At 38.3% G+C, this 26454-nt stretch overlaps 1 protein-coding gene across 3 annotated transcripts in view; it reads right to left on the bottom strand.

Annotated features, from left to right (window-relative positions):
* Positions 1 to 26454, bottom strand: part of LMBRD1 (LMBR1 domain containing 1) — a 139618-nt gene that overhangs the window by 45955 nt on the left and 67209 nt on the right. For all 3 annotated transcript variants that reach the window (XM_062186331.1, XM_062186332.1, XM_062186333.1), the window contains exons 8-10: positions 21448 to 21573; positions 18376 to 18528; positions 333 to 397 (exon numbers count right to left, since the gene is read on the bottom strand). In XM_062186331.1, the coding sequence (XP_062042315.1) occupies positions 333 to 397; positions 18376 to 18528; positions 21448 to 21573 (344 nt within the window). The remainder of the gene's footprint in view (positions 1 to 332; positions 398 to 18375; positions 18529 to 21447; positions 21574 to 26454) is intronic.

Below are 26454 nucleotides of genomic sequence, written 5' to 3' on the forward strand. Positions count from 1 at the left end.
AAAAAGAATTATAAAGAATGAATTTATGTTATACTTTCACATTTTCAGTAAGTTTAAAAAGAATATCATTATATCCTAAGCATGCAAATTCAGCTGAGTCAAAGAAACCCATGGATAACAAATTTCTCTTAAATGTCTTATGGATATTGTTCAATTGATATGAATAAATACTGCTAATGACTGGATAATTCATTGAGTTAATGTTGTAAAGAACACATCCAGTAAAATAGTATTTAAGATGAACAGGCTACACTAATAGAATTCAGCACCAAAAATGTGTAATATCAATGGATTTGTTTAAGTGCTTTAGAAAATGTCTCTACTGTACTTACTTGGACAGGAAGAGAGAAATTACGAACAACAATGCAACTAAGATGAAAAATATTCCCCAAATGATCTAAAAGTAAAAAGAGATTCATTAGAATGTAGTTCTAGACACTGATATTCAAAGTTCAAAAACCATTATGCTTAAGCTGAGTTGCTAACATATGACAACAATCTAAAACAAAGATACATTTTAACTTCGTGTATAATTCCAGGTATTTGTAACCCAAATTTCCACTATGAGACTATTTAGTTGAGAACACGGACACAATAAAGTTAAAATGAAAAATCCTCACTAATAAGTAAACAAATCAAACTTTGTTAGATCAAATATAAACTTTTTATTCTATTATTCTCAAATATATATTCAACAACTGAAAAAACATATTAGGACACACACACACACACAAAACCAGGAAACTCATCAAGTTATAGTCCCCTGTTTATTAAAATATGGAATTTGAAACATTTTCCCATAGAAGTAATAATATATAGTACTTAAATTATATCACAACCAGAAAAGTCTATCTGAGTATAAGTGAAACTATTCCTGAAATAGATTCCAAGAGCACTGAAGACACTGTCATATCAAACATGTTTCTATGGGGAAAATGTGATGAGCATTTTAACTGGTAAAACACAATTCTGGCCGGCGCCACAGCTCACTAGGCTAATCCTCCACCTGCAGCGCTGGCACCCTGGGTTCTAGTCCCAGTTGGGGCGCTGGATTCTGTCCTGGTTGCTGCTCTTCCAGTTCAGCTCTCTGCTGTGGCCTGGGAAGGCAGTGGAGGATGACCCAAGTGCTTGGGCCCTGCACCCTCATGGGTGACCAGGAGGAAGCATTTGGCTCCTGGCTTCGGATCGGCACAGTTTGCCGGCCATGGCGGCCATTTGACGGGGTGAACCAACGGAAGGAAGACCTTTCTCTGTGTCTCTCTCACTAACTGCCTGTCAAAACAAAAACAAAACAAAAAAAAAAAACAAAAAAAAAAAACACAAAACACACACACACAATTCTTTCTACTGTATGAACTTCTTATTAGGGATGGTAGAAAAAATAGGAAAAAATATTGAAACAGAATCTCTAAGGAATAGCTTCGGAATTAAGAAAAAAAAAAAAAGTGAAATCTATGTTAGCAATAACACATACTTCCTCCACCCCGACCCAACCATTATCTTCCACAAGATCCAGGGACAACTGGGCTAGCGTTAAAAAGGTAACAGCATAAACTGAGAGTTCACCTAACCATAGTTAAGTGTTTTTGGCTTCTCCTTTGACCGGGATTCATAGAATTAGGTGAATAAAATCATGAATGTCAGGGAGATTTTGCCCTCTCATTTTACATGATTGCTGAGTTATACGTTAGAATGAAGAAGGGATAAAAGAAGTAAAATAACATACCGACCTACCCACCATGTTATGATGATTTTTGAAAGCAATTTTAGGCCTTTGTTCTAAGAATTCTTCAATTCTAGTATAGCCCTTTTGGGGTTTGTTGGAAAGCAAACCATTGGGAATAAGAGAGGACGAAGAACACTATGGTCATCTCTTAAAATGGAGTAATTCCACATAAATCTCTTACATATTAGAATTCCACATGAGAATTATTCAAGAAGAGTTTCACTACTACAGAACCTTGCTGTGACTCTTTTATAGTTATAAATGTTCAGTTGTAGAGGGTACAAAGGAGCTACACATTCTTTTTCTGTATCTGATGCCTGGGTGGGCTGGAAGGCAACAGCTTTATGCTGAGGATCCACAAGTGAAACATACCTTCTCAATAGCCTGTTAACATGAAATACCTCGTAGCGTGAGGTAGTATTACTGCCATATGCCAATTAGCAGTAGAGAAACATGACATAGAAATAACACTTGAAGATTCCAGTCCCTTGGTGTCCGTTTTGCAGAAAAAAACTGTAAAAATAATTTTTTAAAATGCTTAACTATCTTCCCAGTCTGTTGGGATGAATGACCCAGAGTTGGACTTTTGAATCAGTTACTTACAGAATACAGGATAAGTGTAAAAAAGATAAATGCTTTATAAAGAACAAGAAAAACCATACACATTTTAAAATATGAGGATTTAAACCAATATTGATATGGTCATATTAGTGATGATCATGTTGGGCTGACCAAAATATCACATATTCTATTGTAGTTATGATGTCAATTTTAAAACAAAAGTTAAGTTATGGAAATGACACCAGTAACAAAGTAGAGTAAAAACCTCTGAAAATATTATCCTCCAAAAAAGTTGTAAGAAAACTGGCATAAGTTGTCTGAATCAACTCATTCAACACTCTGGAAATTAATCAAAGGTATGCAGTAATCAAAAAGCATTTATTTAAGGAAGATGACTAAATCCCAGTAAGAACAAAGCACACTGTAACATTTAATTTGCTCTAGTCCTGATGCTACTTCTCTAGTGCTTTGTAGCCTTGAAAAATAGATTATAAAAGCCCAGAGCCTTGCAGTCACCTAAGGAAGCAGAAAGAGGAAGAACCTCTTTTATTTTTTATTTATTTATTTTTCAATAACAAAAATCTTTATTGAATTGCAAATTTTAAAATGGATCACTTAATTTAAAAGTGGTACTATATTTTATTATTCTTAAATTCACTCTGTCAAAAACTTGGTTTTGTTTTTAAAATGATAAAAACAGAAGATTCACCTGTGAATTGACAAAGCATGGGTGTCTTGGCTGGCCCTTTCAATATTTTCTGTAATATATCAAAATGACTTATAAGAGGCAATGGGAAAAGGAGGGCAAAGGAGAGTGCAAAGCACACACCATGGTCTTTCTACACATGTCTGACAGAATGCATCCAGCACAGTGGAACACAGGCTTTGCCATAGTGGCCTTAAGAAATGCTACAACAAGTGTACTCTAGGGTACACTTATTTTTCCTTATTTTGACCAGAACAAATGGTGTTTACCTAAATAGAAAGTAACACTTAATTTTATCGTAAAACTACTTGTGATAGTCCATATTTTCAGTTTGTTCAACAACCTTATTCATCATCATGCAACAAAAAGTTAGCAAATAAGACTTAGGACAAAAATATTTTCTAGCAACTTTTATAGCTAAAGACTACAGCTTTATTCATTTATATAATCCTTATGTTTAATCCTTGGTCAGTACAAATGTCCAAATCAAAATTGAGTCATGAGCTGTTTGCAATAACTACCCTATACTAATATACTAATTTTTTTTTCTCAGTATGTCTTCCCAGAGAGGGGAAAATTGTCCAAAGCTTTTATTCCTTGCCTGTGAGGGCATTTATGAAAATCCTACAACTACAAAGGCGGTTTCTGCAAAACTAAAATACACTACAAAGTCAAACAGGTAAATAAACAACAAAACCAAACTAATTTCAACAAAGTCAGTCATAGTTCCAAAAGTAAACGCTATTAAGAACAAGTAATATACATGTACAAGAAATTACAAGAAATGATGATCATGGTTAGTTACAGATGCAAAATAATATCTAATTATCCCAGACTTGTGAATAATTAAAATCAAATTCATATGCTAGTTCAAATATTATACACAATTTAGATAAGCTGGTCAAGTATCATTTGAATACACACCATATTTTAAAATTATATTACCTTTTATATTCCTGTAACATCTTGTCTAAGTACATGCCAATATAGAAAACAACGTAATTTTCATTTATGGGTTAATAGAGTGACAGAAAATGTCTATTGTGTATGTTTCAGAATGTAAAAGTTCAATAACTTTTTTTAAGGAGAAAAAAACTTAAATTACTGAAAGTCTAACTGATGAAAGTTCAATGTCAATTTACTTAGAAAACAGATGCCATACAATTATTATATGGTGGCCCTACTGATCTGACTACAAAAGGCATTTAAGGAAGGGATGTTCAGTTGAAAACAGATTAACTCAAAAGATATATGTTGCTTTAAACATTTGTTTTGAAGGAAAACCAGTTGCTTGGCCTAGTTTGAAAGCTATTACAAAATTCGCTTTTTCAATGTTCCAGATATTTAGCCAATTCTTCCAACTCAATAGAACTTCCATCAATTTCCACATTCATTGCAAACAAATGTGGTCATTGGTTCATCAGCACTATGGGTTTCCACCTGAGTATAGGTGTAATTCTTCTTTGGTTCTCCAACAGCTTCTTTGGTCAAAATTTTCCACATCTCTTTGAGCTTATCACTAGCCATTTCCTCTGCCATCATTCTAGCAAATAAATCAGGAGGAATATCCCCACACAATACATTTTCCTTAAATTTAGATTTCTTGCATCTTTAAGATTTGATATCCTACTTTGTACTCTATTTTTTTATTTCATGTCTGTATTCCTTATTTCTTGGTATAAAGCTTCCTTAATTGGAGATCCCAAGCTCTATCTGACTGAATTCAAACTTAAAGAGTACAAAAAGCCTTTCTCTAAAAGTATTAAAAAAAAAAATCACAGGCAGTCTATGAACTTCATGACCACAGCATCAGTGGACAACAGATAAAAATAAACTAACCAAAAAGCTTAAGATAAAATTTTTAAAATGAGGAAATGAGGTATCAATAGGGCACTGAAAAGCACTGACATGTTTGTGGGCATCTTCCTGGAAGGTGCTGTGCATGCAGAGGGCTGTGTGTATGATCAGGCAAGATCTCAGCAGGCCTAAATTCCCACTTCTGGTTGATACTGAGACTCTACACAGAAGCAAGTGAAGACTAAGGCTGATTTGTAAAATGCCTGCCTCAGTATTGAAGAATTATACATAGACACACAGATTCCTAGGCAAAAACTAGGAGACTCATTGGTTGCAGACATTTTAAAAAAAATGTGTATCTGCAGGTGTCGTTGCTTAACAGGCTAATCCTCCGCCTTGTGGCACCGGCACACCGGGTTCTAGTCCCGGTTGGGGCGCCGGATTCTATCCCAGTTGCCCCTCTTCCAGGCCAGCTCTCTGCTATGGCCCGGCAAGGCAGTGGAGGATGACCCAAGTGCTTGGGCCCTGCACCCGCATGGGAGACGAGGAGAAGCACCTGGCTCCTGGCTTTGGATCAGCGCGATGAGCCGGCTGCAGCGGCCATTGGAGGGTGAACCAACGGCAAAAAGGAAGACCTTTCTCTCTGTCTCTCTCACTATCCACTCTGCCTGTCCAAAAAAAAAAAAGTGTATCCAATCATAGACAAACCAACTGAGTAGAGACTACAATGAGTATATACTACGAAGAATATGGACTTTATAGAAGTAGTGCACAAGCACAACATGAAAAATAACAAAGATTAATAGCAGAAAACTGGGGGCTGGTGCTGTGGTGTAGAGGGTTAAGCTGCTACCTACAGCACCACTATCCTGTGTGGGTGCTGGCTTGAGTCCTGGGTGCTCCACTTCAGATCCAGCTCCCTGCTGGTGTGCCTGGGAAAGCAGTGGAGGATCACCCAGCGCTTGGGCCCCTGCACCCATGTGGGAAACCTGGAAGAGCCTCCTGGCTCCTGGCTTTAGATCAATTCAGCACTGGCCATTGGAGTGAACCAGCATATGGAAGATCTCTCTCTAACTTCCTCTTTCTCTCTGTAACTCTGCCTTTCAAATAGATAAATAAATCCTAAAAAAAAAAAAAAAAAAAAAAAAAAAAAAGCAGAAAACTCTGAGGATAGAAGAGAATCTGATTTCCAGAGTTAAGACATTATATTATTTAAAACTGTCCAGGTAGAAACAACAAAATATGATATATGTAGGAAAACAAGAAAGTATGACTAATATGCAGGGAGAAAAAAATCAACAGACTTATTAGACAACACTTTAAATCTGTTGTTTTAAGTACATTCAAATAACTTAACAAGTCATGTCTTAGAATGATTTCACCAAACACAGAATATCAATAGATAAAAGTTATCAAAGAGTAATTCAAAATTTTAGAGATAAAAAAAAACAGTAACTGAAGTTAAAAGTTCATTGGAAGGACTGAACGACAACATAATAGGCAGAAAAGACAAGTTAGCAAGGTTGAATAGAAATTGAGATGATCTAAATGCTCACAACAGCCAAGACTGGGGACAGGCTAAAGTTGAGAGTCAAGAACTCAATCCAAGTTTCCCCCATGAGCGGCAGGAACCCAATCAGTTGAGTCATCATCACCATCTTCAAGGATATGCATACATAGGATGCTAGAGTCAGGAGCGAGAGCTGGGTATTGAATCCAGGTATCTGATATGGCACACAGGCATCTTAACTGCTGACCCAAGTGCCCACCCAACATTACCATGAAAATTTAGAATCAGCTTGTCAAATTCTGCAAAGAGGCCAACTGGGATTTTGATAGAAATTTCATTGAATCTTTAGATCAATGTAGGGAGTGCTGCCACCTTGAAATTAAGTCTACAAGTATTTGTTTATTCAAGCTATTTTTTTCAGCGATGCTTTACAGATTTTAGTGTACAGGTCTTAGACTTCCTTGGTTAAATTTACTGCTAAGCATTTTACTATTTTTGATTGTACTTTAAATGGAATTGTCTCCTTAATTTCATTATGTACTGTTCATGGCTAGCAGATAGAATATCACTGCCTTTGTATATTGATCTTGTATCCTGAAAACTTGCTGCATTTATGTATTTACTTTATTCTAGTGTTCTTAGCAGTTTCTATATATAAAGTACAAGATGAAATCATGTAGAAATAGATAATAAATAATCTTATATTTAAATGGAAAAACTAGTTATGAAGGTCCACAACAATTATCCACAATTCTGAAATCCAAAATGTTTTAGAAATCAAAACTTTGTTTCTAACTCATTTGTTGATTAAATCTGGCTTGAATTAACATGGGACTTTTTAAAGTATTTAACTCACTTATTGTGAATATTCATTTATTCATTACAGAATTACTAATGAATTTGAAGGAAGATCAGTGGGATGCTGCCCTGGACCCTGTTAGGGTTTTATTTAATATGTACTGTACATTGCTATTCTAAAAAGGGAAAAAAAATCTGAATTCACCTAAGGATCTTGGTGAAGTATTTTAGGATGTATAATGTTATTATGGACTGAATGAATTCTCAGCAAATTCATATGTTGAAGCCTAACACCCGATATCATGGCTTTGGAGGTGGAGCTTTGGGGAAGTAATTAGATTATATGAGGTTACAACGATGCAATCCCCATGATGGAATTAGTATTATTAGAAGAAAAGTAATCAGATAGCCCTGTCTCTTCACTATGTTAGGGCAGAGCAAAAAAGTAACTACCTGCAAATCAGGAAGACAGAGCTCAGCAGGAACCAAATCAGCTAGCACTTGATTCCTAACTTGCCAGCCTCCAGAACTGAAAGGAATGTCTGTTTTATAAAAAAGATTATTTCATTTATTTGAAAGAACAGACAGGAAGAGACAGAGAGACAGAACAATCTTGCATGGCTAGTTCACTCCAGGAGCCAGGAACTCCATCCTGGTCTCCCACATGGTACTTGGGTCATTTTCTGCTGCCTTCCCAGGCACATTAGCAGGAAGCTGAATTGGAAATGGAGCAGCCACAACTCAAACTGGCACTCTGATAAGGGATGCAGTGTCAGGTGCTGCAGTTTAACTTGCTGCACCACAACACTGGCCCCAAGAAATATCTGTTTGTAGGTGGAAGGAAGGGAAGGGTGGGAAGAATGACTATGTTCCTGAATCTGAATTTATAAATGCAAGAAGTCTGTATTTATTTTTAATAGCAGCACAAGCTAAGACAAATCTGTTGATCACACTTTAAATGCATGTGGATACAGAACAAGGGAGAATGGAACCATTTTGGTTGCTTCTTAATAATTTGAATAAGAGGGGCTGGTGCTGTGGCTTAGCAGGTAAGCCGCCACCTGCGGTGCTGGTATTCCTTATGGGCACCGGTTCGAATTCCGGCTGCTCCACTTCCAATCCAGCTCTCTGGTATGGCCTGGGAAAGCAGCAGAATATGATCCAAGTCCTTGGGCCCCTACACCTTCATGGGAGACCCAGAGGAGGCTCCTGGCTCCTGGCTTTGGATCTGTGCAGCTCCGGCCATTGCAGCCAACTGGGGAGTGAACCAGCAGATGGAAGACCTCTCTCTCTGTCTCTCCTTCTCTCTCTGTGAACTCTGACTTTCAAATAAATAAATAAATCTTTAAAAAATACTTTGAGTAAGAAAGTAGAGAAAACCAAATATATGGGATGATAAAGCTACTAGGAATAGAACAAGGGAGATTAAGGGGAGACAGGAAATATGAAAGATTGGAGTATAGACCTCCAACGGAGTATAGGAGAAGGTCTATCATCAAATGGGTGTAGAAGCACTTAAAAAACCTCACATTTAAAATTAAGAAAAAAGCTTACCTAAAAAATTAAAGCATAAGTCTCTCTTCTACCCCTTTGTGTTTACCTTCATTCATCAGTGGTAACTCTCATTAATAGCTTCCTATGAATCTTTCCAGTAAGGCCATATCCTAGTGCATATGCACATGTGTTCACATACAAAATATCAACAAATGGTGTACTATTTCTACCACATATGACATTTGTAATCTGGACATTAATTTCACTTAAAATACAACACAGTCTGAATAACATTTTAACACTTGCTCAAGATAGGGTTTTCTTTTTTATAAATAGAATTTGCATTCATTTTAATGGCTGTATAGTGTACTACTCCCTAATATTGATGTAACAAATCAGCAGCTAGTCTCCTACTGATGGGACTGTTTTCACTATGTGGTTATTATAAGCATTAATATGACTGATATAACAAACAATTATTTGAAAAATTTTAATATGCTTTGCTATTCAAAATATTTTTAGGTTTATGGCTATATAATTTCCTCTATTGTTGGCATCCTGCATTAGTGTGGTACATCTGTACCAACTGATGAAACAATGTTTATGCATTCTTTGTTTTTTCATCAAAGCAGACTTTATTGGGGCGCATGGAGCAGCCCCCAGCTCGGCCTGCTTCCCCCACCCCCACTGCACCCCGAGTCTTCAGCTCCCATGGCACTGGCTCCCCAGGCTGTGGTGATAGCGACAACCCGCTCTCGAGGGTGGCCCGGGCCCTGGGGAGTGGGTTCTGGCGCTTGTGCACCGCGCAGGCGGGGAGCCCTATGCATTCTTATTAACTAAAGTCCACAGTTTCAGGTTCATTGTTTGTGTTCTACAGTTCTATGGGTCTTGAAAAATAATAATACATATCCACCATTAAGGCAAGGTACACACGTTTCACTGGCCTAAAATCCCTTGGGTTTTAACTATTCATCCTACCCAATCTCACTCTAAACACCAGGCAGCCATTGATCTTTTTATTTCCCCTATAGTTTTGAGTTCTCCAAGAATGTCATAAAGTTAGAATCACAAAGAATATAAGTCTTTTCAGACCAGATACTTTTTGCTTAGTATTATATTTAAGATTCTTCCATTTCTCTTTATCATTGAATAATATTCCACTGCATGGATGTGCCACAGTTTATCCACTTACTTATATTAAAGGACAAGGAATGACTTCTGCTGCTCAGCAACCTTGTTAGCATGTGGTATTATCACACTTTCTGTTCAATAGGTGAAAAGTGTTATCTCATGTTTTTAAATTTGAAAAGCAGAGGAGAGGAGGGGGGCGGATATTTCCTCCATTGGTCCTTCCCCAGATACCTGCAGCAGCTGGGACTGCATCAGGCTGAAGCTGGATTTGGATTCCCACATGGATGACAGTAACCCAAGCACTTGAGCCATCATCTTGCTGCCTCCCAGGATGCACACCAGCCAAGAAGCGGGAATTGGACACAAAGCTGGGATGTGTAATCATCTAATGACATAGTGTTACATATCTTCTCATTTCCTTATTTGCCAATTGTACATCTTCTGTGTGATATCTATTCAGAACGTATGTGCATGTGTTGTGTTGAACGTTTCCTTATTAATGAGTTTTAAGAATGCTTTACATAATTTGAATATAAATCCTTACCAAATATGTATTCTGTGAATAAATTTTCTCCCAATTTGTGGCTTGTCTTATCATTCTCTCTCTCTGTTTTGAAAGATTTATTTACTTATTTATTTGAAAGGCAAAATTACAGAGAGGCAGATACAGAGAGAGAGATTAATCTCCCATCTGCTGGTTCACTCCCCAAATGGCCACAATGGCCAGAGATGGCCAGTCCAAAGCCAGGAGCTTCTTCCAACTCTCCCACATGGGTGCAAGAGCCCAAGCACTTGGGCCATTTTCCACTGCTTTCCCAGGCCATTAGCAGAGAGCTGGATTGGAAGTGGAGCAGCTAAGATTCAAACCAGGCCCATATGGGATGCCGGCACAGCAGACTTTTACTCACTATGCCACAGCGCCAGCCCCCTTAACGTTATCTTAACAATGTCTTTGATAAAGCAGAAGTTGTTAATAAAGTCCAATTTATATATTTTTTTCATTTCAATACTTTTGGTATTATATTTAAAAACTCCATGCCAAACTTAAGTCACCTGTTTTCTATGTAATCTTTTGGGGTTTTTATAGTTTTATCTTTTACAGTTCATTTTTGTGAAAGGTACAGGTACTGTCTAGATTCACTTTGTTTTATACAGATACACAATTGTTCTTGCCACCATCTATTAAAATCCTATGTCAAAAATCAGCTGGTTGTACTGGTATGGTTCTATATCTGGACTCAGTATTCAGTTCCATTGATTTATATGACCATTGATCCACTAATACCATGCTATCTTGATTACTGTAACTTCATAGTAAATCCTGAAATTAGATAGTGTTAGTCATCTAACTTTGTTCTTCTTCAATATATATGAGATAATATATTTTCCCTTTCGATGTAAATTTTTATAATCAGCTTGTCAATATCCACAATATAACTTGATAGGATTTAACTGGAATTATGTTGAATCTTTAGATCAATTTAGAAAGAACTGACATTTTAAGAACTAAATGTTCTGTTTTAGAAACATGAATAAGTATGACAGAAAGTAATTTTTCCTATGATTTAACCAAATATAAATTATGGAACTTTTATTAAACTATAATAAAATGTGACATGTGATATTCTATGAAGAATACTAAATAAGACAGAGTGAAACTACTATTAGTGCTACTAGCTACTAACTTTATGTGATGTTACATAAACCAATGAAGAAGCAACTCTCTAGAAAAGTCTCTCCTGCAACGCATTCAAAATATTGAAGTACCTCTACCTAAAAGAACACTATTCTTCAAAAATCTCTTACCTCTCCCTTTAACATAATTTTGAAACCCTGCATTGTTTTCACTTAAACCAGTGGTTCTTAACAGGGGTATGACTTACGCACCAAACAATATTTAGCAATGTCTGAAGACATTTTATCATGGTTTTGAGGGAAGGGGAAAGTTCTACTGGCATTAAGAGAGGAGAGACCAGGGATGCCGATAATCATCCTACAGGGTACAGGACAGCAGCCATCTTGCCAAAGAATTATTGGGCTCCAAACATAAATTGTGCCAAGATTTTTTCCCCCATTTAGCTTTTATTTTATTTGTTTAAGTGAATTTATCAATACATCAGATTCTCAGAGTCACAGGAAATACATGATAATTATTACAACATAATTCTCATCAACTCTCATGTTGATGTGATATTGATACAAAGGGAACAGATTCAATGTAGTTCATAGATTCAATTCTAATATAATGATATCTACCTTTTCTCCCTCCCTCTTTCTTTCTTTCTTTCCTTTCTTCCTTCTTAATTTTTAAGATAACATATTTTAAATTTACATTGTAGTCAAAGGCTTAATGCTCCAATAAACAAACAGTTCAAAAGTAAAAATATAGTTCAACAGAAATATAGGCAAGGGCTATAAACAAGAATCAACAATTTCTCCAAGCAGTTCACATCCCTTTTGATGAAGTTAGCTAGTGGTTGGTTTGTCTATTAAAACATATATGGCATAGCGGGTAGGCTGCTGCCTGTGGTGCCAGCATCCCATTACGGGGCTGGTTCAAGTTCTGGCTGCTCCACTTCTGATTCAGCTCTCTGCTGTGGCCTGGGAAAGCAGTACAAGATGGCCCTAGTCTTTGGGCCCCTGCACCCATGTAGGAGACCCAGAGGAAGCTCCTGGCTCCTGGCTTTGGATCAGCACAGCTCCAGCTGTGGCTACCTGTTTGGGAGTGAACCAGCAGATGGAATCTCTGTCTCTCTCTCTGCCTTTCCTACTCTTTCTGTGTAACTCTGACTTTCAAATAAATAAATAAATATTAAAAAATATATATAGTATATATGTAAATATAAATATGCATATAAATATATATTAAGTATATATTTAAATATATTTAAAGTATATATTACTTTCAAATAAATAAATCTTAAAAATATATATGTGTGTGCGTATATATATATATATATATATATGGGCTGGAGCTGTGGCATAGTAGGCTAAACTTCTGCAGCAGGCTAAGATGCTTGCAGCGCTGGCAACCTGTATGTGTGCTGGTTCGTGTCCCAGCTGCTCCTCTTCTGATTCAGCTCTGTTTATGGACTGGGAAAGCAGTAGAAGATGGCCCAACTACTTGGACCCCTGCGCCTGCATGGGAGACCCAGAAGAAGCTCCTGGCTCCTTGCTCCTGGCTTCGGTTTGATTCAGCTCCAGCTATTGTGGTCATTTGGGGAGTGAAGCAGCAGGTGGAAGACCTTTCTCTCTGTCTCTCCCTCTCTCTGTCTGTAACTCTCTCAAAAAAATAAATAAAAATTTTAAAAAGTATATACATAGAATTGTAATTTACCCAAAGGAAATTAAATTGGCAAACAAAAAAGCCATCTGCACCTTAATGTATATTGCTGCTCGATTCACAATAGCTAAGACCTGGAATCAACCTAAATGCCCATCAACAGTAGACTGGATAAAGAAATTATGGGATATGTACGCTATAGAATACTATACAGCAGTAAAAAAACAATGAAATCGGTCATTTGCAACAAAATGGAGGAATCTAGAAAACATCATGCTGAGTGAAATAAGCCAGTACCAAAGGGACAAATATATGTTCTCCCTGATTCGTGACAACTAACAGAGCACCAAAAACGAAACCTGTTAAAGTGAAATGGACACTGTGAGAAACGGTGACTTGACCAGCCCTTGCCCTGACTGTTGATGAACAACTTGATACGTTATCCCTCATACCATTTATTGAACTCTTTACTTAGTGTAGAGTTAATTGAATGATTATCAAGTAAACTGAAAATAGATCTTTGTAAAAATTAAGAGTAGGAATAGGAGAGGGAGGAGGAAGAAGGGTGGGTGGGAGGTTAGGGTGGAAAATATCACTATGTTCCTGAAATTGTATATATGAAATACATGAATTTTTTTTACCTGAAATAAAATTTTAAAAAAATTTAAACAGTCATGGAAAATAAAATTTTTAAAAAATGTGTCTTCTTTTTCTGGTGCATTTAAAGTTTTTTTTTTTTTTTTTGCATGAATTCTATTTTTTCTATTATCAAGATCACTATTCACTTTCATTTGTTTCTACTTGGTTAGTACATCGTTAAACAGTTCTTTATTTTCAGTCTTTTCAAATTACTGTTTTAAGTGTGTCTCTTCTAAACAGGATGTAGTTAGATCTTTCTTTGTGAAGAAAATTAAAATTTTTTTCTTTAGTGGTGGATTAGTTCTATTCACATAGATATGACTGACACTTTTAGAATCAATAAGGTCTCATTGTTCGATAATTTTGTGCTTACTACATTCCCTGTGTTCTTTGTTCTAGATACCCTGAATAGGCAGGAGACAGAAAGTAGAATAGAGGTCTCCAGGGAAAGGGGAATTTTTATTTAACAGGTACAGTATTTCTGTTGGGGATTACAGAAAAGATAGGACAGTGATGATGGTTACATAACACTGTGAATTTACTTAATAATTGAATGTACACCTAAAATAGTTGAAACAGTAAATTTTATAGTGTATACACACACACACACACACACATATATATAGCCACAATGAAAATTTCTGAAAAAATACATGTGATATAATTACAAACACGAATTTACAACTTTCTACATAAATACAATAAGGGTAGACACATTAAAATTTCAAGTAGTATTTAAAACCTACAGATCTATAAGTTAACTGGGGCCATTGTTATACAAGCTCAAAATCACACCTTCCCATCAGGAAAAGTTTATTCAGGTACTTACTGAACACTAGATTGTATGCTTAGAAATGTTTTCGTAGTATATATGAACTGCTTTAAGGCACCACATACTTATTCTAATTAGATGCTTGTGTTTATAAATGTCTTCAGTAACAAAACTCATCTCCTTTAAGTTCCATGGTAGCATTTAAGTTGAAAAAAATCTCTATATAAAATGATGTGCTTACACAGCAGCTACAATTTTTTTCAGCTATTTACATAAAAGGCATTATACTACACACATTATTTATTTAGCTCTCATAACAAAAATATGATGAGCATATAAGTCCATTTTAAGGAACCGAAAGCTGAGGTGCAGAAAGTTGAAGTAACAAGACGTTAGGAAGCTGTGAGAAGCAGAGCAGGGACTCAAACTTGGAGGTATGTAATAGCAGAGGTCATGCTCTGGACCACTGTGTTTCTGAAACAAGGTCTGTGTGTTCTACAGGAAGTAGAGCAATGTGAAATCACAAGATCAACTTGACATCTTCATTAGAAAAGACATTCTTACTCTTAGGGAAAAAATGTAGAAAATAACTCTGAACTTTCATATTCGTAAATATTTAAATCGAGTACATTTTATAATAAAACAAATATGGATTAAAGTACAGAGGAAATGGACATACAAATGGAAAATAAACAAATTGTAACCTTTAAGACACACCACCACAAAATTAACTTAAAATGGATCATAAACCTAAACATAAAAATTAAAACCATTAAATTTCTAGAAAAAAGTGTAAGAGAAAATGCTTGTTGTCTTAGGATACACAAACATGTCTAAGGATACAAAAGTACAAGGCAGATAGAAATATATTGAATTTCATAAAATTTTTTAGAAGTCTGTTTGGATGTCAGTGACAAAAGACATAAATAAAATATGCCATAAACTAGGAATCGATATCTGTAGTACATGTCTTTAATAAAGTAAAACTTCTTGAAACTCAGTAATAATAGAAAAACATTTAGAATATGGTTGAAAGATTTTTTGACAGGCAGAGTTAGACAGTGAGAGAGAGACAGAGAGAAAGGTCTTCCTTCCATTGGTTCACTCCCCAAATGGCCGCTACGGCCGGCACACTGCGCCGATCCGAAGCCAGGAGCCAGGTGCTTCCTCCTGGTCTCCCATGCGGGTGCAGGGCCCAGGCACTTGGGCCATTGCCTTCCCGGGCCACAGCAGAGAGCTGGACTGGAAGAGGAGCAACTGGGACAGAACCAGCGTCCCAACCAGAACTAGAGCCCGGGATGCTGGTGCTGTAGGCAGAGGATTAGCCTAGTGAGCTGTGGCGCCGGTCGGTTGAAAGATTTACACGTATATTTTACAGAAGACACACAAATAGCCAGTTAAGAACAGAAAAAGACATCTAATACCCTTAGTCACTAGGGAAATGTAAACCAAAATCATTGCACAGCCATTAAAATAACTTATAAAATACTTAGTAGAGCTGATAAGGATGTGAAGCAATTCTACAACTCATATTGCTTTGTGAATGCGCAAAATGATACAACCATTTTGGCAACACTGACAATTTCTTATTAAGTTAAACAAATAAACACTGGGCCTAGAAATTCTATCCCCTAAGTATTTACCCAGGAGAAAGTAATGAAAACACACAGCTACACGAAGATTTCTACAAAACATTCAAATCAGAATTACTCATCATAGATTTAAACTGAAAAAACCCAAATGTCCACTAACAAGAGAGTTCATAAACAAATTGTGGTACAGACACACATCACAACAGCACTCAGCAATAAAATGCAACGCAACAATGGGGGTGGGGAGCGGGGGGGTGGGGAGAGTTATTGCAGCAGTACGGATGAATCCCAGAGACAGTATCTGTGCTTAAGAAGCCAGAAAAAAACTGCATTCTCTATGAGTCCATGAAATTCTGGAACACGTAAAGTTCTACTCTAATGAGAGAAAGGACATCAGTGACTACCTGGGGTCTGAGCTTGAGGGAGCAGAGGTGAGCACAAGGTACATTTTGAGGAATGGTTTAGATGTTGTACATATATATATATATATACATATATATATATATATATATATATATTTGACAGGCAGAGTGGGACAGAGAGAGTGAGAGAGACAGAGAGAAAGGTCTTCCTTTGCCGTTGGTTCACCCTCCAATGGCCGCCGCGGCCGGCGCACCGCGCTGATCCGATGGCAGGAGCCAGGTGCTTCTCCTGGTCTCCCATGGGGTGCAGGGCCCAAGCACTTGGGCCATCTCCACTGCACTCCCTGGACCGTAGCAGAGAGCTGGCCTGGAAGAGGGGCAACCGGGACAGAATCCGGCGCACCGACCGGGACCAGAACCCGGTGTGCTGGCACCGCTAGGCGGAGGATTAGCCTGTTGAGCCACGGCGCCGGCCTACATATTTATATTTGGCAAAATTAATCTGTATACTTAATAGATTTTAAAATCCTTCTAAACATATGTTCAGTGAAATGGGACAGTGTGTTTAAAACAAGGCAGCTGATGTTAGAAACAAGGTTATGAATATTTATAAGAATTTATATGCAATTTAGGATTAAAATAAGCATTGGAGGTTTCGTCAGACTTTTGGTGCTAGGGAGACAAATCACCATGGGAAAAAAAGGCTGGGATGAGTCTCTTTAAAAAAAAAAAAATTATCCTAATTGTAAAAAAAAAAGTGATCACATACAAAGATAAACTAATTATGACATAATTTTGAAAACAACACTTTTTTTTTTTTTTTTTTTTTGACAGGCAGAGTGGACAGTGAGAGAGAGACAGAGAGAAAGGTCTTCCTTTTGCCGTTGGTTCACCCTCCAATGGCCGCCGCGGTAGCGCGCTGCGGCCGGCGCACCGCACTGATCCGGTGGCAGGAGCCAGGTGCTTCTCCTGGTCTCCCCTGGGGTGCAGGGCCCAAGCACTTGGGCCATCCTCCACTGCACTCCCTGGCCACAGCAGAGAGCTGGCCTGGAAGAGGGGCAACCGGGACAGGATCGGTGCCCCGACCGGGACTAGAACCCGGTGTGCCGGCGCCGCAAGGCGGAGGATTAGCCTACTGAGCCGTGGCGCCGGCCGAAAACAACACTTTTGTAGGAGAAGCCTTTTATGGTGAGTATTTAGAGTATTTCTTCTCTAAAAATAAAAAGTAGACAAAATACTAGAAACTCAACCTGTCTGACTCATCTTTGATGGCGTTCTCTGAAACGGTTCTTTTACAATTTAGCCAAAATCTACTTTCTAGCCTCATCTTGCCTAACAACATCAAATAAATCTATTTACTGCACTTTCTGAATTGCAACTTGCACACTATTATATACAAAATGCCAGTATTTTTTGAAATGTCCCCAATACAGAATGGGCATATTTGGAAGTCTGTGGCCAGCAGTTTTAGTTACTTTTCAGTCCGGGTCATATTATAACCGCCTTAGCTCAGTCTATAGTTAAGAGTTTAGGTACTACAGTCTCAAGAATTCAAGGCTGGAAGACAACAATTTCCAAAACAAGAAAATGGTTTCCCATCTCAAATAATGCCTTTTTGCATACTTTCAAAACATAATTCCACAATGAGGCAAATTCTATTACTCTGATAGGTACCCAAGTGCTAATATGAGTCACAGGTCTCTATAGGAAAGTACAAACTTGCAAAATATGCTAGCAGCCTGTTATACATCTATGCTTTTCAGTTCTAGGTAACTACCCCATAATGCTTATATCACAAATGAGTAAACGAAGCTCAGAAGGGTTATACACCTTGCCTGAATGACCAAACAAGAGAGCTGTGACTGAAAGCAAGATTACCAAAATCCAAAATCCATGCTGTAAGTACTATGATGTGGTGCCACAATAGGAGAACGCAATCTCCTTTCGAGTTGCTACATAAACTTGGAAGGAGAGGATCAGCATAATTTTTAAGACCATATTTACCTTCAGGGGACGCAGAGCACCGCAAAATTTCGTCCACCAGCTATTTTCAATGAATTCTAAGTGCCTCTCTCTTTTCTTGAGTGTTCGCAACCTTTCTTCAAATTGTTTTAAAGCACGCTTATCCCTTGCTGGCAAAGGTCGACCATCTTTACTCTGCAAATAATGGTACAAAATTCAGGTTTTTTATGATGAAAGTATTACTAAAGTTCCCACCAGATTTAGTGACCATGCAACAAAATGTTTTTAGGGGTGGGCACTCCAGGCAAAATTTATAAACTGAAAAACACTGACAACAGTTATGTGACAGTAAGTATAGCTGAACAAAGGTCTCCCTCACAATGTAGATGTACGCACATTTAATACTGACCCTTCTCCTGGTACCTATTTTCCGAATACTCACAAATGTGGAGAGAACTACTTGTGAAAACAACCCCATTAGAAGGTATTAGTTTAACTACTATATACGCTGTTCAGTTACTCTCTCTTCCCTCCAACCTTCTCCTATTCCTTATTTTAATTTACATGGCACTGCCCCTTCTCTCTCTTGTTCAAATACCTGGGTTACCCAAACTGATACTTCTCAGCCTAATTCACACAGAGTAATTCACACAGAGCCTAATTCACACAGCAGAGTAATGCAATGCAAGACTGTGTGGCTGGGGCCAGTGCTGTGGTGTGGTAGATTAAGCCTCCGCCTGCAGTGCCAGCATCCTATATGGGTGCCAATTCGAGTCCTGGCTGCTCCACTTCCAATTCAGCTTCCTGCTAATGACCTGGGAAAGCAACGGAAGATGGCCCAGGCATTTGGGCCCCTGCAACCATGTGGGAGACCCAAATCAAGTTGCTGGCTCCTGGCTCTGGATTAGCTCAGCTCTAGCCATTGTGGAGGTCATCTGTGGAGTGAACTAGCAGATGGAAGACCTGTCTCTGTGTCTCCCTCTCTCTGTTTATAACTCTATATCTCAAATAAATAAATAAATCTTAAAAAAAAAAAAAGAATATGTGGCTTGTAGCAGGTTTTCTAGCAACTGCTAAGAATTGACACTTCTTTGCTCTCCAAATGCATTTGGAACTAAATCATGCTTTCTTTGATCAATATCTGAAAGGTAATTTCCATCTATTTTTTATTTTGTTTTTAAGACTTACTTTATTTATTTGAAAGACAGAGTTACAGGGGGCGGGGGGGGGGGGATCTCCATCCATTGGTTCACTCCCCAAATGACTGCAATGGCCTGAGCTGATACAATCCTGAGCTGAGGTGATCTAAAGCCAGGAGACAGGAGCTTTCCATCTACTTTTATGTGATGCTTCCTGTAACTATAAACAGCACCTTTTCCATGATGTCCAGACAGACATTCCAAGTTGAACTCCCTACACCCTAAGTGTCTTCAACTGGGCACAATTATAAACCACAATAATAAGACCATTGATACATGCATGAAAAAAAATGAGATGTAAATTTGCCTTAATGGAACAAGAAAAACATGTAAACAGGACTACATTTTACTACAAAGAGGAAATAGGTGTTTGGCCTCATGGCTATGATGCCTATGTCCCACATCAGAGTGCTAGGGTTAGATTCCTGGCTCTGGCTCTGGCTCTGGTTCTGGCTCCTGGCTCTAATTTCCTGCTAATGAGGATCCTGGGAGGAGGCAGTGATGGCTCAACTAATTCAGCTCCTGCTACCTACATGGATTATGTTCCCAGCTTCCAGTTTGGGCCCTGACCTGATCTCAGCCATTATAGGCATATGGAGACTAAATATGTAAATGGGAGCTCACTCTCTCTGTCTCTGAAATGACTATGTAAAGATATTATATAAGAGAACTTCTTTAAGATTGCTATTGATGTTTTAAATAGGTTCTAAACTGATACACAACATTTTTCTCTTCAGTATATCCAAGAGAGGCCTCAATTTGAAATCACAGATAATAACCAAATATTTTTTCATAAAGATACGTCCACAGTTATATATCTGTAGATATTTGTACCACTATGCTCTCCTGGAATCAACCTTTCTGTATATTATCACAACTTTTTCAAACTTTATCATGCCTCAGAGTTTTCTGGAAAGTTTGTTAAACAGATTTCTAGGCCCTACCCACAAAAGAATGCAACTTAGTGGGTCCTAAGAGGGGCTTAGAATTTGCATTTCTACCAAATTCCCAGGAAATACTACCATTACTCATCTAGAGACCCCATTTTACGAACACTAGATTGTATTTAATTATCTTCACTTCTTTAACTCAAGTACATTAAGTCAACTATCTTGGGTATTATCCTACTGAATCCCAGAAAACAGAACTTACAGAACTTTCTGAAGACCAGAGAAACAAAACGCACAGTCCCTTCTGGAAGAGAGATCCAGCCAATAACATTTCAAATGTGTGGTACAAGAAGGATCCAGCAGCTTTTAACCATAAAATTGTTCTCAAAACTTCCATTATAATATCAAAAGGATGCCAACAATGAGGTAGCTTTGTTTCACTGCTGATCACTATGTGAGAAAAAAGGGTCCACTAAGAATATTCTTAGGGGTGTAAAATAATAGAGGGAAAAAAATAAACCCATGTTATCTACCTATTTGGTGAACACTTCAGTGGACTGAAGGAAGGATTCACTCTGTATTGCCAATTGATTAAACCACTATATCAACACTGGTCACAGAAACAAATGCCAGAATTGAAATTCATCATCTTGAAGGTAATAAAACAAGAAAAACTTTAATTGTCTTTTTAGAAATCCATTTAACTGGCAAGTGATGAAATGTAATGTTTACTTTATTCAACTAGTGCATAAAACCTGAACATAAGGGATATACTAAAATACGCCATACGTGGTATTACAATTCCTGAGTAGCAAGATCTTGATCATAAGCATAATTTTAGAACACTGATAGAAATTATACAAGAAGCAAGTTTTTAAAAGCATGGACATGGTTCTTGAAGGACAGGTTATAAAAATTCAAACAATAAAAAAATTATGAGGTTGCCAATCCCTAAGTCACATCAGAAAACAGTTCAAAGACAAAGTAATTGTGTGGTTCCCAATTATAACAGAATATGAACTCACTTTTGATTTAATTGTTTGAATGTGTTGCTCCACTTCTTCAATGTCTTCAGTGTTTTCTAAACGTTCATAAGCAGCACTTCTAGTACCTTTTATCAGATTTAAAGGTAGCGCAGACATTCCATAGGCCTAAGAGAAACAAATTTTAAGTATGTTTTGGTAAACATATTTTAAACATATTATATACAATTTTCAGGATTTAAAAAATTTATTTCCAGCAGTAACTTAAAAGTGAGTGGTGGTAAAGAAGTACAATCACAAACATGGTATACATGGGACTGAAATATGACTCTACTGTCTCATAATTCTATTTATTTACATTTATACACATACAGGATTATGTTTATAACACTACTCCTCAACTGGGAAGTTACAAATTTACTGTAAATATAGTACATTATCAAATAATAATTTACAACTTCAGGCTAATCAAGAGTTAAGTCAATGTGAATTAGTAAAAACAATTAGTAGGGGCCGGGGATATGGAACAACCAGTTAGGCCACACCTGTGCTGCCTATAACCCAACTGAGAGCCAGTTCAAGTCCCAGCTGCTCTGACTTTTTATTTCAAGATTTATTTATTTATTTGAAAGGCAGAGTTAGAGAGAGGCAGAGGCAGAGGCAGAGAGAGTCTTCCATCTGTTGGTTCACTTCCCAAACAGCTGCAATGGCTGGAGTGGGGCCGATCCAAAGCCAGGAGCTAGGAGCTCCTTCCAGGTTCCCCAGGTAGGTGCAGGGGCCCAAGGACTTGGGCCATCTTCTACTGCTTTTCCAGGCCATAGCAGAGAGCTGAATCGGAAGTGGAAAAGCAAGGACTTGAACTGGCACCTAAATAGAATGCTGACACTGCAAGTGGTGACTTGACCCGCTACGCCATGGCGCTGGCCCCTTCTCCACTTTTGATCCAGCTCCCTGCTAATGTGCCTGGAAGGCAGCAAAAGATGGCATAAGTGCTTGGGCCCCCACCACCCACATAAGAGACCTGGATAGAGTTCCAAGATCCAGGCTTCAGACTGGCCCAGCTCCAGTCTATGCAGCCATTTGCAGAGTAAACCAGTAGATGGAAGACATTTCTTTTTTTGTTTTGTTTTGTTTTTAAGATTTTATTTATTTATTTATTTGAGAGCTATAAAGATAGGGAGAGGGAGAAACTGAAAGAGAAGTCTTCCATTTGCTGGTTCACTCCCAAATGGCCACAATAGCCAGATCCAAAGCCAAGAGCCAGGAGCTTCTGCCAGGTCTTCCACACAGGCTAGGGGGCAAAGCACTTGGGTCATCTCTACTGCTTTCCCAGGCCCTAGTAGAGAGCTGGATCAGAAGAGGAGCAGCTGGGACACGAACCAGCACCCATATGGGATGCCAGTGCTGCAGGCAGAGGCTTAGCATATTACACCACAGTGCCACCCTGGATGGAAGATTCTCTCTCCCTCTCTCTGTAACCCTGTATTACAAATAAAATAATAACTAAATCTTTAAAAAAACTGTAAAATTTACAAGTTCACAAAGCAATTTATAAAACTATTTTCAGCAGAACAAAACTGAATTTTCTTCAAGTATATATAGCATGACTTTAGGAGTTTTAATATATTCATACATATTTGATGAATATACCAATTTTTATATATAATTTATTTAAAAGTTCTAGATATTTATAACTAACCTTCTGATATTTGAAATATTTTACTACAAGTATCTTTTTTTTTTTTTTTGACAGGCAGAGTGGACAGTGAGAGAGAGAGACAGAGAGAAAGGTCTTCCTTTTGCCTTTGGTTCACCCTCCAGTGGCCACCGCGGCCGGCGTGCTGTGTCCGGCGCACCGCACTAATCCGAAGGCAGGAGCCAGGTGCTTATCCTAGTCTCCCATGGGGTACAGGGCCCAAGCACTTGGCCATCCTCCACTGCCCTCCCTGGCCATAGCAGAGAGCTGGCCTGGAAGAGGGGCAACCGGGACAGAATCTGGTGCCCCGACCGGGACTAGAACCCGGTGTGCTGGCGCCGCAAGGCGGAGGATTAGCCTATTGAGCCACGGCACCGGCCTACTACAAGTATTTTTAAACTATTAATTAGTATATTAGTCTATGCACTACTCAGCCCCATAAATTCCATTTCCCACTCCCCAAAAGATACTTTTTATTATAATCATTAGTAATACTTAATGGCATTTGGTTTGTAACCGTTATTCAATATTGCTATTGAACTGAAATCCTTAAAAGGAACACTGGTAACTATCACCTCCTGGGTACACAAGTATTAAATCTTTTTTCACTTTTCTGCTAAGCACATAACCAACCTGCTTTATTCAGCCTCCCATGTCATTAGGTAGTGCCCTGAGATTGAATTCAGGACAATGGATATGGCTCAAAACAACACACGCCCTTCTGAGGCTTAATAATCCCAACCACCAACTATCTTGGGCTATCCTACATGCTTCCTCTCATGATCTCTACTATCTGGTTGTCAATTTCCAAGGTGACTTCAGGTATCTTTAGTGTTAATTTAAATTCCTTTAGTATTCTTGAGTCTCCTTTAGACATTGATAAAACATTGATTAACCTACAATTCAAATAACAAAGCACAAATTGACTGATCAGGTGTGTCTTCTTAATAAAAGGAGAATAAGAACAAAGAACATGAATAAAACAAAATCTCAGAAATCAACTAGTTCTATCAGGCAATACCAACTCCATGGCATGATACATTTGGATAATTAACTAGCTCTTACCAAACAGGCTAATCTCTGTATTTGCAACAAGAGAAATACTTAAAAAATTGCATTTTATATATTATTAACACACAAGATAGTACTCTCATGATTTTCCAATCATTCAAAAAAATGTGGGGGCAATACTGTGGCACAGCAGGTAATCCCATATGGGTCCCAGTTCAAGTCCCAGCTGCTCCACTTCCAATCATCTCCCTGCTAATGGTCTGGGGAAGCAGCAGAAGATGATCCAAGTGCTTGGGCCCCTGCCACTCATGTGAGAGACCTGGAAGAAGCTCCAGGCTCCTAGCTTTGGATCAGCCCAGCTCCAGCCATTGCAACCATTTGGGGAGTGAACGAACAGATAGAAGATGTTGCATTTTCTCCTCTCTCTCTTTCTCTCCCTCTCCCTCTCTCTTGCGCGCTCTCTCTCTTTCTCTAAATCTGCCTTTCAAAATAAATACATATATATATATATATATATATATATATTTAAAAAGAAATGGAGGAGTGGAGATAGATAATGTTTGAATTAGAAGAAAATGAAATTTGGGAGGTTCCAGTGTGACAGATAGTGACAGGATGGTTTGTCTTAAATGGGGGTAAATTAATATTTAAAAGTAAGTAAAGAGTTCTGTCTCTCTCTCTCACTGTCCACTCTGCCTGTCAAAAAAAAAAAAAAAAAAGAAGAAGAAGAAAGTAAAGAGTACATTCATAGGATAAAACTGAGGGACAGCCACAATGTGAGACCCCCCCCACCCCCCACAGAGTAGTGGAGGTAATCCAGGCCTGTGCTGAGAGAGAAACAAACAAACAAAAAACAGAAGATCAGCCAATCTAGATTGGGGAGGAGGATGCCCACCCTGGGCACCCTGGCCCACGGCGTTGCTGATCCATTGGGAGGCAAAGCTTAGTGAACTGATATTGGAGTTCTATGAGGATTTTCCACAAGCAAGGAAAAAAAAACAGAGGTGGGGGGGGGAGCCATACATCTCCCTCCCACCCCCCACCACAGCTACAGCAGAGACCTGCTGCCAGCAGAGGGAGAGCTGACACCACTGTTGGACACAGGCAGGGAGGAGCAGCCCCAGCTCTGCTGTCAATTGCACCTCACCACTTGCCTGGCAATGGGAGGGGACAGGAAAAGCCACATGAGGGAGCCTGCTACTCCAAAACTACAATCAAAAAGCGAGCAGGGCTGAAGCAAGTAAGTAACTGCAAACCACAAATATAACCAGAGAGAAAAGAAGTCTACAAATGCAAAGGAACAAAAGCAAAAACACAAAAATCAGTAAGACACGATGAGTCCCCCAAAGGAACACTACAACATTTCAATATTAGAATATGAAAATGAAGAGATTGAGGAAATGCCAGAAATGGAATTCAAAAAATTAATCATCAGATTACTCAGAAGCAATCAGAAGCAAATACATGAACTAAAGAAAACTATATATGACATGAATGAAAATTTTTCACATGAGGGGCTAGTGCCTTGGGGCATTAGGTTAATCCTCCACCTGCAGCACCAGCATCCCATATGGGCACCAGGTTTTAGTCTCGGTTGCTCCTCTTCCAGTCCAGCTCTCTGCTGTGGCCTGGGAAGGCAGTAGAGGATGGCCCAAGTGCTTGGGCCTCTGCACCCACATGGGAGACCAGGAAGAAGCACCTGGCTCTTGGATTCGGATCGGTGCAGCGTGCTGGCCATGGCGGCCATCTGGGGAGTGAACCAACGGAAGACCTTTCTCTCTGTCTCTCTCTCTCTCACTGTCTATAACTCTACCTGTCAAATAAAACAATAAATAAATAAATAAAAATAAAAATTTTTCACATGAAATTAAGATTTTTTAAAAAAGATCAAAATAAAATACTAGAAACGAAGAATTCAATAGATCAAATAAAAAATGCAGTGGAAAGTCTTAACAACAGAGCAGGCAAGGCAGAAGAAAGAATATCCAAGATAGAAGACAAATCCCTGGAACTTTTACAGTTAGGCCAAAAACAAAAAGAAAAAATGAGAAAACTAAAGAATATTGTTGGAGATCCACAGTATATCACCAAACAACTCAACATACAGGTTTTAGGAGTTCCTGAAGGTGTGAAAAGGCAGAACAGATTAGAAGGCCTTTTTAGTGAAATAATAACAGAAAACTTCCCTAATTTGGAAAAGAAAGGGACATCTAAATAAAGGAAACACATAGAATTCCCAATAGACATGACCAGAAAAGTAGGAAACACATAGAACTGCCAATAGACATGACTAGAAAAGATCTACACTAAGACATATTGTAGTCAAACTCTCCACAATGAAA

The sequence above is a fragment of the Lepus europaeus genome, chromosome 3, assembly GCF_033115175.1.
Source record: "Lepus europaeus isolate LE1 chromosome 3, mLepTim1.pri, whole genome shotgun sequence".
In the NCBI taxonomy this organism is placed as follows: domain Eukaryota; kingdom Metazoa; phylum Chordata; class Mammalia; order Lagomorpha; family Leporidae; genus Lepus; species Lepus europaeus.